The 16,185-nt window shown below is 46.1% G+C and overlaps 2 protein-coding genes across 6 annotated transcripts; one reads left to right on the top strand and one right to left on the bottom strand.

Moving 5' to 3' along the window:
• Positions 1 to 9,873: 9,873 nt before the first annotated feature.
• Positions 9,874 to 14,411, top strand: Slc25a35 (solute carrier family 25 member 35). 2 transcript variants are annotated; one of them, XM_015504467.2, is made up of 5 exons: positions 10,218 to 11,135; positions 12,562 to 12,627; positions 13,026 to 13,178; positions 13,508 to 13,642; positions 13,814 to 14,411. In XM_015504467.2, exons 1-5 carry the CDS (start codon positions 10,761 to 10,763, stop codon positions 13,985 to 13,987), a joined length of 903 nt encoding a protein of 300 aa, XP_015359953.1. In that variant the 5' UTR covers positions 10,218 to 10,760; the 3' UTR covers positions 13,988 to 14,411. The 2 variants fall into 2 exon arrangements, with proteins under 2 accessions (XP_048653995.1, XP_015359953.1); XM_048798038.1 differs by lacking the exon at positions 13,026 to 13,178 and having other exon boundaries at positions 9,874 to 11,135.
• On the bottom strand, positions 14,384 to 15,833 carry Rangrf (RAN guanine nucleotide release factor). Of its 4 annotated transcripts, none has more exons than XM_048798039.1 (5): positions 15,623 to 15,831; positions 15,419 to 15,535; positions 15,045 to 15,201; positions 14,832 to 14,963; positions 14,384 to 14,666 (listed from the first exon to the last, which is right to left on the bottom strand). In XM_048798039.1, the coding sequence occupies exons 1-4, from the start codon at positions 15,697 to 15,699 to the stop codon at positions 14,874 to 14,876; spliced, it is 441 nt and encodes a 146-aa protein (XP_048653996.1). In that variant the 5' UTR covers positions 15,700 to 15,831; the 3' UTR covers positions 14,384 to 14,666; positions 14,832 to 14,873. The 4 variants fall into 4 exon arrangements, with proteins under 4 accessions (XP_048653996.1, XP_015359955.1, XP_015359954.1 ...); XM_015504469.2 differs by having other exon boundaries at positions 14,878 to 14,963; positions 15,066 to 15,201; positions 15,623 to 15,830; XM_015504468.2 differs by having other exon boundaries at positions 14,878 to 14,963; positions 15,623 to 15,828.
• Between the last annotated feature and the right edge of the window lie 352 nt (positions 15,834 to 16,185).

The following is a 16,185-nucleotide window of genomic DNA, read 5'->3' as shown; positions in this document are numbered from 1 at the left end:
TTTTTTTTTTTTTTTTTTTTTTTTTTTTTTTGAATGGTGGTGGGGATCAACCCCAGGGCCTCATGCATGCTAGTCAAGTGCTCCACCACTGAGCTACATCCCCAGCCCAGTATTTTATTTCTTGTATGTTTTTGCAAAGATATTGAAAATTATTTATGTGATGATCCGTTCTTCCTGCCACCCCCACAAAGCAAATTTTTTTTCTGTTTTTGCATATTCTGAAAGTACCATCATAGTTTCAAGTCTGTATATTCTGCCGTCTCTGTATTGTTTTTGTTTTGTTTTGTTTTGTTTTTAATTTTTTTTTCTAGTTGTAGTTGGACACAGTACCTTTATTTTATTTATCTATTTTTATATGGTGCTGAGGCTTGAACCCAGAGCCTCGCATGTGCTAGGCAAGCGCTCTACCGCTGAGCCACAATCCCAGCTCTCTGCATTGTTTATAATCATTTCCACGTTGCCATATGGTCTTTGAAATTACCCCTTTTGCTGGAATTTAATATTACAATGACTAGATTTTGCCATCCTGGCAAGAAGGAATCCAGGTCTTCCAAGAAACTCTCCATCCCCCACCAATTCCATGGGGTTCCAGTGGGACCACCAATCATAACCGACTCTTGTTAGGAGCTGCCACATGAGTGACTTTTCGCTGGCTCTGCCTATGATCCCCACACAGTACATGAGATGGGCATGGCCTTCCTAGATGTCAATCAACGTGCTGATAGCCAGACATCATGAAGCTAGACTCAACCCCCTGAAACCTGACCCCTTGCCTCGTTTGAATGGCTTCTCCCCAATAAAAGGGTTCAACATGTGCTCCCTGCTCTCTTTCTTGCCTGCCTTGCCCTCAGTAAGGAGCGGTCACTGAACTCGAAGAAAAGATAATTTCTGTGTCTGTGTCTTTATTTAGTCCCCAAATTCACTTGGAGTGACCCTGACCGGTTTAGTCATATGACACGACAGACTCTCTCTGGCCATCTGACAAGATTGGTCAATCCCAGTACCCTATTCCTCAGGAAGGAGCAAGTCAGGACAGCTGCCTGGGGAAGAGAAGTTTCTGGTCCTTTGAGGAAGAGAAACTCTCTCCTCTAGGCTCACAAGGCAAGAACAATGTTAAGTCAGAGCCTTCTGTGCCCTTGCCTCTCTTCCCCCACAAATGGAGGAAAACAGTCAATGGTGACAGAAAATGAGCCAGGAATGGACAGAGGCCCAACAACATCATTTGTTGAATTTCCCTGATCCTGAGCCACTACATTGCCTTTTGTGCTTGAACTTGAGCTGGGCTTCCATTATCTACTACTGAAAGAATCTTCATCATTATGATTCATTCCCTAGTACCAGACATCAGGGATGTTACAGTTTCCCCCATTATTAATAATATTGCAAGGCTGAGGATGTGGCTCAGAGGTACAGCCCTTGTCTAACATGCACGAGGCCCCGAGTTTGATCCTCAGCGCTGTGAATAAATAATAATACTGCTGTGGCCACTCATAATGGTGCACGCTTATAAATCCAGTGACTTGGGAAACTGAGGCAGAAGGATTACATGTTCAAGGCCAGTCTGAGCAATTTAATGAGATTCTGTCTCAAAATGAAAAAAAAATACAAAGGGCTGGGAATGTAGCTCAGTGGTAATGCACCCTGGGTTTAATCCCACTATCATAATAATAATAGTGGGCTGGGGATGTGGCTCAAGCGGTAGCGCGCTCACGTGGCATGCGTGCGGCCCAGGTTCGATCCTCAGCACCACGTACAAAACAAAGATGTTGTGTCCGCCGATAACTGAAAAATAAATATTAAAAATAATAATAATAATAATAATAATAATAGTAATAATAATGGGGCTGGGGTTGTGACACAGTGGTAGAGCGCTTGCCTAGCATGTGTGAAGCAATGGGTTCGATTCTTTTTTTTTAAAACGAAGCAATGCAACCACCTTGTTTATATATATATATATATATATATATTATTAAAGAGAGAGNCTCTCTTTATTTATTTATTTTTTTTTTAAAGAGAGAGAGAGAAAGAATTTTTTAATATTTCTTTTTTAGTTTTCGGCGGACACAACATCTTTGTTTGTATGTGGTACTGAGGATCAAACCCGGGCCGCACGCATGCTAGGCGAGCGCGCTACCGCTTGAGCCACATCCCCAGCCCTGGGTTCGATTCTTAACACCACATGTAAATAAATTTTAAAAAACCATCAACAGCTAATAAAAATATTTAAATAATATTACTGCTAATATCTTTGTGCAAAACAAAACATCTTCAATTTCAATTTTAAATATTAACAAAATAACCCCAGGAATTTCATTGTGGTTGATTTTGACTCCTTCCTGGAGGGATGGAAGAGTCTTCATGGGTCATCTCTGCATTCACATCAGGCAGCTTCAACCCTCCTTCTATCTCATCTGGTGGTTGGGAAAGGTTTCAGGGAGGATGGGACTTAGTTCTTTGAAGATCAGGTAGGGGCAAGGCCAAGAAGAAACCAGAGAAGCACAGGTACAGTGATGGGAGGGTAAACATGTCTAGAGAGCTGTGAAAGGGAAGCTTAATTGAAATGAATAAGTAGAGGCCACTTGTTCTATGAAGGAACAAGTAGAGACCATATCATGGTCAACCAGACAGGGTTGTTAGGGACTGAAGTTTTCTCCACAGGGGTTAGGAAGAGGACAGAAATAGTTTATCAAGTTCCATACCCATTCTCTCTTCTGGTACTAGTGCCCGAGTTTAGACAACTACCCCTCCATCATTCTAAGCCCATATGGCCCATTTTTGAGGGGGGATAAATGACCCAGCAACAGTCAATTGACATATTCTCTCCTGTAGCTGCAGAGAATGGTTCAGGGCTGAGCATCATTCTGCATAGGATTTCTGCTGAAGTTACTGAAAAAGAAACTAATAGGTAAATTTCTAATATGACCAAGGACATTTCTCCTATCTCAAATGCAGTAATGCATTCTCCCCCCCCCCATTTCTGGTTTTGCCCACACTTGGCAAACGCTCTACCAATGAACTGTAGCTTCTACCCCCAAATGCAGCAACTGAAACAAAAAATTATCTTTCCACTGGGGTGCTAAGCTGGTCCAAGCTAGACTTGGAGCTGCTAGTAGCCATCATTGAAGTGGCCTGAGAATAAAATCAATGCAGGGAGTGTAGGGCATGATGTAACGTGGGGCATGTTGCATCAGAAAAGAGGAAACTTAACTTGCTGGCTGCTACCCACTTCCCAGTCCTGGGGCCACATGTGGCTAAGAGAGCACCTAGTGATTAACCAGAAGGCATTGCCATGGGTTGTGATGAAGAATCAGACCACCTCTAGAATAGGCTCAGAACCCTTCTGCCCTCACAAACAGCTGGGACAGCTCCGGTCTCCCATTACTGCCTGTAGAATGGGTGTAGATGTAAATTCTCCCCACCCTGCTGACCTTTATCCTGATTGGCTCCTGTACATTATATTAGCTGTGTATGTTTTCTCATTAAAAGAGATCCTGCTTTGACTGTTCCCCCTGGCGTCTGATTGTCCTCCTGCTAGGGAGGCCTGGGTGCAGGTGGCCAGTTGACCTTTACCTTTCTTGGCCCATCCTGGTCGTGGCGTGCTCCCCCAATCTCTTCCGCAGGTCAGGAAGGCGGGGGGCTAAAAAACCCCCCGACAAGGGAGAGGTAGACAGAAACAGATTTGAGTGCTTGATACTGTAGGCCTGAAATCAGCTCTATATCTGGAGTTTTGTTATACATTATTAGCTCCCTTTATGTAAGCTTATTTTTAGGTTTGTGTCACAACCAAGGTGGGGTGGGGAGGATCCCTTTCAAGGGTTGCTCAAAATGAAAGTGTTGAATCCAACTGACCTCTGGGAGGGCCAGGACCTTGAAGTTCAATAGAATCCTTCATGGAGCACAGAACACCTGGGATTTCTGATAGGTGGCCTGATTGTGTGTGAGATAAATCAGGAAGTGGGCAGAAGGCAAAGCTGCCTGCTCTAGGAATTCATACAGTTTCTGATCCAGGTGAGAACAGACGTGGAGGATTCTGTCAAACTACCACCAGATGGAGTCTGAGCATTTCAGGTATGGATTCTGGCAGCCAAAATGAACCCACCAGTGTCTGCACCCAGGGAGAAAAACACAGCCCGGTACCCTCCAAAACTCTGCATCTTCTTCCCTCCCTCTCCATGGTACTATCACCTCTCTTGGAGACCTGGGACCCTTTATGTTCCCCCTCCAACTCCTCTCAAATCTGTTAGAAGAGAACACTCACACCCAGGAAAAAATGGCAGCAGACTACAATAATCAAGAGAGATTACTGGATATGTGGTGCATGCCTGTAACTGCAGCTCTGGAGGCTGAGGCAGGAAGTTCAAGATAAGCCTGGGCAATTTAGTGAGACTCTGTCTCAAAATAAAAAGTAAAAAAGGCTGAGGTAGTAGCTCAGTAGTAGTGCACCCCTGGGTTCAATCCCCTGTAGATAGTGGGGGTGAGAGACTTCATTCATTTCTGGTGGGAGAGCAAACAAACATACAGAAATTATTGTTAACGCTGGGGATCAAATCCAGAGCCTTGAGCATGTTAAACATGTGCTTCACCACTGAACTAAATACCCTGCTCCTAGACATTAGTTTTCAAATTGGTTGGGCAAACACTGTTTTGCAAAATAAAATTGCTGGATTGTATTATAAGGCCATATTTTTTTTAATTCCAGAAATTTCTGTTAAGGTATCCTGATGGTTGTGGGCTACCAACCTAAATCTTGTGGTCTTAGCAAAAACCTATGTCAACAGGGCTTGCCTTAGTCTCCAGACAGGGAATCTTTTAGGGTATCCCTGCTTCATCCTCCCTACTGGGAAATCCCCAACATCAGAGAAGAAATAACAGCAACAAAAATAAATTAAAAATCTAATGCCTAGGGCTGGGGCTGTAGCTCAGTGATAGAGAGCTTGCCTAGCATGAGTGAGGCACTGGGTTCGATCCTCAGTACCACATAAAAATAAAGGTATTGTGTCCAACTACTTCTAAAAAATAAATATAAAAAATAAAGGAATTCTGTCCATATAACTACAAAAAAGAAAAATTTTTTAAATCTAATGCCTAGACTAAAATCTATATACAAATGTTCATAGCAGCTTTATTCACAATCACATAAAACTAGAAGTAATCAAGCTATCTTTCAATATACAAACAGATAAACAAACTATGGCACTTTCGTATGATGGAATACTATTTAATGATAAAAAAGAAATGAGCTTTATGGCTCAGGTTGTGGCTCAGTGGTAGAGAGCTTGCCTAGTATGTGAGGCACTGGGTTCCATTCTCAGCACCACATATAAAAAAAAATAATAAAGGTCCATTGGCAACAAAAAAAATATTTTAAAAAATGAGTTTTCAAACCACAAAAAGACATAGGGGAATATTAAATCCATATTTCTAAGTCCTAGAAGTCAATCTGGAAAAAGATCAGTGGTTCAATTTAAACCCCCCACCCCCCAGGGAAGGTTCAGTTGGTGAAAAAGAGGGGATGTTTTAGAATAGTTACACTATTTTGTATAATATTGTAATTACATAGCATCCTATATAATATTGCAATGCATAATATATACATATATATTATACATTTTTCAAAACCCATAGAACTTAACAAAGAGTAAATTTTAATGTATTTTTTTTTTATTATTTTTTGGTACCAGGGATTGAACTCAGGGGTACTGAACCACTGAGCCACATCCCCAGCCCTATTTTGTATTTTATTTAGAGTAGAGTCTCACTGAGTTGCTTAGTGCCTCAACTTTGCTGAGGCTGGCTTTGAACCTGCAATCCTGCTGTCTCAGCCTCCCAAGCCACTGGGATTACAGGTTGTGCCACCACACCTGGCCTTGAATGGTATCTTTAAGACTAAAGACAAAGGAACTACACATAAACACTGTATGGTAGTTGATAGGTTGTTTTCCACAAGGTTATAAATTAACAATTCTGACACTCCTATACATGTATACTAGAATTAAACAATTAATTCTAATTAATTTCATGGGGGATGATGAAAGCCAAGTTTCTCACTGTTGAAATGGGAATTTTCAGAAAGGGGTGGGGGTCAGAATGATCCATGTGGCAAGGGATTAGAGTTGGAGACAGTATGAATTCATATTTAGCTTAGTATAAATATGTTTGCATATAGAAATATTTTTGTGTACATATATGAGTTAGCATGCATCTATTTTCTCACTCTCCCAGAAGTGTCTAGAAACAATGACACCCTAATAGTAATAAATAAGCCTACTGCCCAGACTTCCCAGATCTTGGCTTCTAAAACCACTCCTCAATAAAGGAAACAGGACTGGGGTGTAGCATAGTGGTAGAGCACTTGCCTAGTGTGCACAGGGGCCTGAGATCAATATGGAGTACTGTTAAAAAAAAAAAAAAAAAGGAAATAAAGTTCCTTGGAGAAATGGTTGAATATAGGACTGGGGTAGGAAATATACAAATGAGCTTGTAACATTGTGTAGTGTCAAAATAAATGGTTTTTTTAAAAAAATATTTTAGTTGTCAATAGACCTTTATTTATGATATGTGGTGCTAAGAATTGAACCCAGTGTCTCACACATGCTAGGCAAGTGCTCTGCCACTGAGCCACAACCCCAGCCCAAAATAAATTTTTAATTTAAAAAATAGGGCTGGGGTTGTGGCTCAATGGTAAAACACTAGCCTAGCACATGTGAGACACTGGGTTCAATCTTCAGCACCACATAAAAATAAATAAATGATGAATGTATGTAAAAGAGACACAGGAGAGAATTGAAAGACCTCCCAAAGGCCAAATTTATAACAATTTGAACAAAAGAATAAAGAATATTGAATTCTAACCCAAAAAATGAACATCCATAAGTCCATACTGGTAAAAGTAAATGCTTGAATGAATAAATGAGGAAGTTGGAGTGGGATTATAATATAAAGAATAATTCCAAGGGCTGGGATTGTGGCTCAGCGGTAGAGCGCTCGCCTAGCATGGGCGGGACCTGGGTTCGATTCTCAGTAGCACATAAAAATAAAGGCATTGTGTTGTGTCCATATACACCTAAAAAATAAATATTTAAAAAAAGAGTTAAGAATAATTCCAAATAATTTCTCTAGATCCTTCCCGGAGGGGAAGCATAAATCCGTAGTTTCTTAGTTTGGGCTGTACATAGTGACTTCCTTTCAAGGAAGACAGTATGGAAATGGGGAGAAAGGGAATATCAATACACTGGGGAAAACACCATACACTGGGGAAAACACCACCTCTGCCAGGTGATCAAGGTCAATATCAACAGTGATATGTCCTGCTGATAGTATATATCAAGTACCATCCTTAATACATGATGAAAATGGCAGTTTACCTCCGTAGTCTTTCTGCCTCAAACCCATAACCCAACCATGATGAGAAAAATAGAAGGACAGTCGCCAGGTATGGTGGCTCAAGGCCAGTAATCCCAGCAGCTCAGGAGGCTGTGGCAGGAGGATCGTGAGTTCAAAGTCAACCTCAGCAAAAGTGAGGTGCTAAGTAACTCAGTGAGACCCTATCTTTAAATAAAATACAAAACAGGGCTGGGGATGTGGCTCAGTGGTTGAATGCCCCTGATTTCAATCCCCAATACCTGTACCCCACAAAAAAAATTAGAAGGACAGATTATTAAATACCTGACAAGTACTCCTCAAAACTGTCAAGATCATCAAAAACAAGGAAAGTCTGAGAAATTGTCAAACCAAAAGGATCCTAAGGAAATATGATAATCAAATGTAATCTGAAAATGGGCTTGGTAACACACTCCTATAAATCCCTGATATTCAGAAGGCTGAAGCAAGATCACAAGTTCAAGGCCAATTTGGCTAATTTAGTGAGATCTTGTCTCAAAATTTAAAAATTTAAAAAGGCTGGAGATGTAGCTCCATGGTAGAGTACTTGCCTAGCATGCACAGATACCTGGGTTCACTCCCTGTACCACAAAAGTAAATAATAAGTAAATATACTGGAAGGGATCTTGGAACAGAAAAAAAGACCTTTTGCCAAAAACAGGAGAAACCTGAATAAATTATGAACTTTAGTTAACAAAAATGTGTCATGATTGTATTGGCTTATTACTGTATCAATATTGGTTCATTAATCATAATGTTGTGACATGTTAATATAAGATATTAATAACAGTGCAAACAATGTGGAGACTATGAGAACATTCATCGTATCCATTAGTTTTGCTGTTCAGAAAACTGCTCTAAAAATTAAGCTTAAAACTACACCTTAAAAGCTGACTGTTTTTAGGGCATCTGGTGCTAAAAGAGAAAAAACTTGGGCTGGGGATGTGGCTCAAGCGGTAGCGCACTCGCCTGGTATGCGTGAGGTCCAGGTTTGATCCTCAGCACCACATACAAAGAAAGATGTTGTGTCTGCCGAAAACTAAAAAATAAATATTAAAAAATTCTCTCTTAAAAAAAAAAACACTTAAATCAGTGGTTTTAAAACTCCTGAGTACATCAGAGAACTGAAACACAAACTCCAACTCAAGAGGTTTAGAAAAGGGCTAGAAAATTTCCACTTTTCTTAAGTTCCCTGGTACTGCTATGATTGCTGCTGCTCCAAGGACCACAACTTCAAGAAACACAGGGGTTAAACTCAAGATTTAAAACAATGATGGCATCTCATCCCCCAGAAAATTGGGGCATTGGTGTAGCATGCCTTGGAGATTTTCTGGAGAACCTTTCAAGGTTCTTCTTGCAGAGGTGAAGAGTCCATCATATATATTCTACTGTACCCTTCACCCACAGAAGATACCCCTCCACTTCATCCTATGGCTTCATGACTTACTAGTACACTGGCGATATACAGATGACTCAGACCTATCCCCTAGGTCTCCCAGAAATGTGTGTCTAGAAGCACCGACACCCTATAGCAACAAGCACACCTATGCTCAGGAAGAAGTAGGAAAACAATTGCTAACCAAAATGAGAAAAGTGGGTTAATGTTTAAGGAACAAAATAGAATGGGAGCGGCTAAATTATGCACGAGCCAAGAAATGAGCTTTCTAAGGTGAGTAATGATTTGGAGACCATCACAAAGGGGGGAGTGAAAGGACACATTCTAGAAGTGGGGACAAGATGTACAAGGCATGGAAATCTACCAGCTCCAGACTTTCCTACAAAGTTGAGCTCCTAGTACAATTTTCAACTTCCTCTGGGGTATGTGTAATCTTGTGTGTGTGTGTGTGTGTGTGTGTGTGTGTGTGTGTGGTGCTGGGGATTGAACCCAGGGCCTTGTACATTCAAGGACGGCACTCTACCAACTGAGCTATATCCCAAACCCTGTCATTCTCCTTTTGCCAAAGGGTTCTGAGATGTTTAATAACTTGTCCAAAGAAATCTAGATGGTAAGCAGGAAGATCCAAATTGAAATTCAGAAGGTGCTCTAAGTCCGGCAGTTCACAACTGAGACCTCAGGCTCTTCTACCCGCCTCAGGTGACATCCCGTCTTCCTGCCTTCTTTCTCTAAGCCTTCTCTTTCACCTCTTTCCCAATTAGCTTCTCCAGTCTCTCATGATTAACCAGACTCACGAGCATGGACAGAAGTCCAGTAAATCAAGATCTCCAACTTGCTGCAACTTAAGCCTAGCTGTCAAGGAAATAAAAATTCCTGACGTGACTTGTCCTGCTTTCTCCAGGTCGCTGTGAGGATCAAAAGAACTTAAGGATTTGACCAAACTCCCTCGCTATCCTCAGGCCTCCTCAGGCGCCCCACAGCCAGCCACATCCTAGCACTACAACCTATACTTTATTCAGCCTCAGGAGACAGGCCCAGGTCCAGCAGGTGTGACCCATCTCCCTCGAGGGCTGGTTGGCAGTTTCCGCGCTCCCCTGGCACCCGAACTGAGCTGGGCGTGGACACAGTTAGACAGCCCGACCCGGACATGACCCCGGATAGAGGACGAAAGATGGGAGCCCTTTGCCTACAAGAGGAGCTGCCCCAAACATCTCGGCGCTCAGCCTCTGCATCCGCCCAGGTCAAATCTCTCCTCCCCACCAGTGATAAAGTCTCCGTTCCCAGGGCACCCTTCCCAAAGCCTGAGTCCGCCTCCCCCGCCCTGGCGCCGGATCTGGGAGAGTTAATTCCAACCGCCTCCGCCGATTCCCGGGGCCTGGTCGCTGACAGCGCCTCCCATTGGCCGCGGAGCCGGCTCGATGCTGATTGGCTGAGGCTTTCTGCAGCGGCTCCCCGAGGCTCCGGATTGGCGCAGCGCTCCGGTCACTGGTGTGTGGCGGCGGGCCTCCGCAGGCTACCCGGGGTGAAGGTGCTCCGAGCTCCGGTAGCTACCTTGGGACGTTCATCCCGGTCCCGAGTCCCGACTTCCTTACTGATCTAGCTCTCGTTGCTGTCCCGGGAAGACCACCGGATTCTTTTCCTCCTGCTGGTTTTCTTTTTCCTTCCTCCCATCTCCCAATTCCTTCCATTTTCCTCCTCCACACGCTGGCCCCCGCCCCGCGTAGCGTAGCGTAGTCTGCCATTCTGAACATCCCACCTGCCTGCCACCTCCTGACTTCTGCCCCTCCCTGACCTCGAATCCGTTAGCCAGAGGGCTCTGTCATAACCTAGCCAGACTCTCTTACACGCCTCTTTTTTTCCCCTCTTTATCAGTTCCTGACTCCCAAATCCAGCTAACCTTTGACTTTCTGACATTTGACCCTGACACTTGACTCTGGACCTCCAAGCGGAGGTCTTCCCTTCTGAGGCTACTGAACCCCACACCATGGACTTCTTGATGAGTGGTCTGGCAGCCTGCGGGGCCTGTGTGTTCACCAATCCCCTGGAGGTTGTGAAGACCAGGATGCAGTTGCAGGGAGAACTGCAGGCCCCTGGCACCTACCAGCGTCACTACCGAAACGTCTTCCACGCCTTCTTCACCATCGGCAAGGTGGATGGCCTGGCTGCCCTGCAGAAGGGCCTGGCCCCTGCCCTTTTGTACCAGTTCCTGATGAATGGTATTCGACTGGGCACCTACGGGCTGGCTGAGTCTAGGGGCTACCTGCATACCACCGAGGGCACCCTCAGTCCTGCCCACAGCGCAGCAGCTGGGGCCCTGGCTGGGGTCATGGGAGCCTATTTGGGGAGCCCCATCTACATGGTAAGGAGGGGGAGGGTCCTTCTTGAGGCCTTCAGGGAAGATCCTTGGTATAGGGTGGGAGTCTGGTTCTTCACAAGAGCATAGGTGACAGGGTGCTGTCCCCTTGCCAACAGGAAAGGGCATCAGGAAAGTGCTGGCATGTTTTAGGGCATTCTGATCTGCCCTATACACACCCATTCAATAGACTCAATTGAATGTGTTGATGAATATGATGAGCTTTGGAATCAGCCATTCTGGAACTCAAATCCTAACTGAAAATTACTAAATGTTGAGCTTCAGTTGCCATATCTGCAAAATGGGGATGATGATGATGATGATGATGATGGTGATGATTTTGGTATCAGGGATTGAACTCAGGGGCACTCAACCACTGAGCCACATCCCCAGGGCTATTTTGTATTTTATTTAGAGACAGGTCTCACTGAGTTGCTTAGCGTCTTACAGTTGCTGAGGCTGACTTTGAACTCACAATCCTCCTGCTTCAGCCTCCCTAGCCACTGGGATTACAGGAGTGCACCACCTTGCCCGGCAAAAAATGGGGATTATTGTAATGAATTTTTTGTGTGATTATTGAAAGGACTGAGGAAGACAAATATCTGAGATAACACACATAAAACACTAGTACAAATCCTGGTACATAGTAAGCATTTGATAATACTGCTTTTATTATTTTATGATCATTACCTGATATTGAGGTTGGATTTGTGTAGGTGAAGAGGAGGAACCTGAGAACTCATCAGTGAGTGTAGGAATCAGGAAGGTCCTGAGCATCACAGAATTAAAATCTCACAATCTTTTCCTTTGCTTTGTCAGATGTAGGTGAAGGGTTAGGAACCTGAAGCCCAGAGAGGGGAAGTGACTATTTCAAGGTCACACAGCTGGGACTAGGCCCTGCTTAGTGTAGCTAAGAAAGTGGGAGGCTGTATGTTTTCCAGAAAGAGAGGCAACCTGGGCTCACTCCCAGGGTGTGAGATTCAAGGACAATAGCCTCTTTGAAATCAGTTGAACACATACCACTATGAGTCCTGGGAGCCTGAGAGCACATTTTAGCCAGAGTCTGATAGGGAGCCTGGTCAATATGGTAGCTGGAGAACTGAACTGGGAATGGGAGCTTGTGTGACAGTCTGGACACCCAGATCTTGCCTAATTTGAAGTCTTAGGAAATACTGCCAGCCTTTAAACTCTCCACCCCTAATCCCAAGCCCCAAGGGGAGGAGGTGCTTGAAGATCCCTCCCCAGGGCCTAGAGCCAAGGGACACATAGTCTGGTGACCAGTTTGTTAAGTGGGAACAACAATAATTATCAGATTAAAAGGGTATTCATTGCTTAACACCCTAGAGGAAGTGTGAGGGGGGTCAGGCATTTGAGTTTCTAATGCGGGAACATGGCCACTAGGGCATAAGCTGTGATACTCTCTTGTCTCCAGGTGAAGACACACCTACAGGCACAGGCAGCCTCGGAAATTGCTGTAGGGCACCAGTATAAACATCAGGTGAGGGTTCCCCAAACCCACTGGAGTGCCCAACTGTCCTCTCAGCTTTCTGCCTGCCCCAGGCAGCTCTAACCCTGGCCACTGCTGTGCCCCCTCTACCCCTGAAGCCCACCCAGATCCTCTGTATTCCTGCTCCTCAAATCTTTTAAGCCTGATTCTCCTGCCCCATTCTCCCCATTTGCTAATATTCTCACTTATACACAACCAGCCCCTGCTGTGGGATGGCAACGGGTAGCAGAAAACTGAAGGCCCATATTCTGGCTCTAAGCCCACAAATGAACTGGTCATTTAGAAACAAACAGGTACATGTTAAGGACCAGTCCTTGACAGTATTAGGAGGTGGGAGCCCCTAATGCTGGGGTGACTGAACCCCATCCCCATGGTCTTCCCCCCACCAGGGCATGTTTCAGGCGCTAACCGAGATTGGCCAGAAACATGGTCTGGTGGGGTTGTGGCGTGGGGCTTTGGGCAGCCTGCCCCGAGTTATCATCGGTTCCTCTACCCAGCTGTGCACCTTCTCATCCACCAAGGACTTCTTGAGCCAGTGGGAGGTACTGCCCGGGAAGGGAGTGGGGCCATCAGGGAATGGGGTAGAGGGTGGGCAAAGGGAGGTGGGCCCCAGAATGGATGGTGACAACCTTCAGATGTGAGGGAGAAGCAGGAGGGTTTGAGGGTTACCAACTCTTTGACTCTTCTCCAAGTTCTCCTGTCACTTTATCTCAGAGGGGATACCCAAGCCCTCAGGGCATACTGTGCTACAACTGGTAAAGTAGAAGCTCCCTGAGTTACCAGATCTCTGCGTCCCCCAGGCAGGGCCTGTCCTGTCCAGTGGTTGAATAATTGGCTGATTGACAAAGCTCTTCGTCTCTTCCCCCTATAGATCTTTCCTCCCCAGAGCTGGAAGGTGGCTCTGGCAGCTGCCATGGTGAGTGGCATCGCAGTTGTCCTGGCCATGACACCCTTTGATGTGGCCAGCACAAGGCTCTATAACCAGCCCACAGACAGTCAGGGCAAGGTAAGGGAGTGCTCTGGGATGCAGGCAGGTAGAGAAAGCTGGGGGAGGCAGGGGAAGCAGATTGTGGGTACAGGTGGAAGAGCCTCAAATTCAACCTGCAGAGGTGAAGCCCCTGGTGGGCTCTGACAAGCTCCTTCCCTGTGCTCTCCCTCCCTTTTCAACATGCTCCAGGGCCTCATGTACCGAGGAATCTTGGATGCTCTTCTGCAGACAGCCCGGACAGAGGGCATTTTTGGCATGTACAAGGGTATAGGTGCCTCCTACTTCCGCCTTGGCCCGCACACCATCCTCTCCCTCTTCTTCTGGGACCAGCTGCGCTTCCTCTATCACAAGTACACTAAATAACAGCTACTTTCCCACACTCCACCAAATTGATACTTCTTGGACACTTCTGCCTCCACTACTATGTCCTGTTGATTACTGACCATGTGACTTTTTATCCATCCAAGAGGGATAGCCAACGCCACTCCCTGTTCTGTTCTCTCAGAGTTGAACCACAAGTAGTAAGTCTCCTTCCCTTCTTTGGGTGTTGCTCTAAACCAACCTATCTATCCCCCTGTACTCTACACACCCCCTTCTCAGGGCTAAACCAATCACTCCAAAATATATTGCTTCCCTCTTTCCACTGCCAGCCTTGGGTCCCTCCTGTTCCCATGCACAGCTTTAAACTTTCCCATCCAAGACCAAAGAGAATTTGGGAGACCCAGGTGTCCTGTAAAATTCAAAGACACAGAAATTATATTGGTTATAAAGCAAGTTTATTTCTGCAGAGAAGGTGTGTCTTGTGTTTATGCACAGGAAAGAAAGAAGAGAAAACCAGGTGGTATTCAAACTCTTTTTCTCCCCTCCTAGACCCAGGTCTCTAAGTCTTCAGTAGTATCATACAGTGCTTTAGCATTTTTACTGGGGACCAAAGATGTTGGGATCATGAAGTGTCAGACTGGTCACCAGCTGTTCAAAGTCACCCAGATTCCATGGTGGAGGTGGCACATTTCCAGGTCCAAGAGATGGCCTGTTGTCAGGGCTTAGGGGTGGGGAACAAAGGGAGAAAGAACATGGTTCAGGACTAACTGAGGTTGACAGTTCCCACCTCCTGTTCCCAGAGGACTCAGGTATCTGTGTCCCCAAACCTCTGGCCCAATCTGCTTCTTTTAAGGACCCCACCAGCCAATATCCCGCTGTACCCCACCCAGCTTAATTCTCCTGGAGACACGGGCCCTTTCTTTCCTCCTTACGGGGGCTGACTGAAGGTGAGCAAGAGATCAGTCTGGTACTGGGGCAGCCTCAGCAAGGCCAGGTTCAGTGTCACATCCTTTGCTACCTAGAAGGATCAGAATCAGGATGTTTACCTGGATCCTTAAGGCCAATCCATCCCCCTTCCAGGACGCTCCTCGGCCCTCACCTGCTGGTTTTCCTTAGCTACCTGCTGCTTGCCAGAGAGGACCCAGGCTTCTTGACAGTAGCCCCTCAGGGCCAGGTTCTCTAAATTGAGAGGCTGCACAGACTCCACTTGCACAGCCCTAGCCCCCTGCACCCCACCAACGTCCTCAAAATGGTACCTGAGGTGGGAGAGCAAGATGGGGGGCATTTCTCAATGCCCCTCATCCTCACCCCCACCCCCACCCCCGAACATCTTTAAGCCCTAGGCTTTGATCATTTCCGGCAGTGTCGCCTTGCCCTAGGGAGTTCGCGTCCGGAATAACCGTCCAGTCATAGGCCCCGCCCATTTCCTCAGTTTCGGCCCTCCCATTGGCCAACCGCGGGCCCCTTCCTCACCGCGCCGCCGCTTCACCCAGTACGTGAGCCTGGAACTCCAGAAGTTCCACGATCAGGCTCTGGTCAGTCACTGGATGGCAGAAAACTTCTTGGTTGTCTGGGACTGGTCGGAGGTCACTGGAGAGGGGCGAGGCAGACCGTGGTTGACCCTGACTTCCCGCAACCCACCTGGTCGGCCTCCACAGGGCGCCGAATCTTTCTCACCTTACATCAATGGCCCCAGGGGGGAGGATGGAGGAGAAGGCGCCCCCGAACAGTGGATAGTTTCTTGAGGGCTCCATGGGCCTAGGACGAGGGTATGGGCCCTAGAGAGATTTAAAAGAAATCCATATGGGGACACGTGGCATCACCTCCCCGGCTTTCGCAGCCGCCACAGCCTCTTCTCTACTAGCTTAGTTTCTGGACCCTTTAAGGTTTGGCCCCGCCCGGCGCCCGCGCTAGCCAATCGGTGCCGGCGCTCTGGGGGCGGAGCCCAGTGGTGCCCCTCTCAGAAGCTCTTCCGAGGACTCGGGGTGGGACCGCTGAGGTCTTGGTCTTGGTTTAGAATTTGTGTTACCGTCGGGGTCCTGGATCCGCCAGCCTCTTCCTTTTAAAGGGGTCGCTTAAGATCCTCCCTAAGGGCAGTTGCACACCTAGGCGGGGTCTCTTGAGTCTAGGTAGAACGATTTCATGGTGTCCCCAGGACCTCTTGACAGCGAGTGGGCTGCCAACCTGACCACTAATTCCCGGATCCCATGCAGGGAATTAGAGAAACAATAGGTCCAGGT

Source organism: Marmota marmota, unplaced genomic scaffold (assembly GCF_001458135.2).
Source record: "Marmota marmota marmota unplaced genomic scaffold, marMar, whole genome shotgun sequence".
Taxonomy (NCBI): domain Eukaryota; kingdom Metazoa; phylum Chordata; class Mammalia; order Rodentia; family Sciuridae; genus Marmota; species Marmota marmota.
The sequence above is the reverse complement of the archived record's forward strand: the minus strand, read 5'-3'. Positions and strand labels throughout refer to the sequence as shown.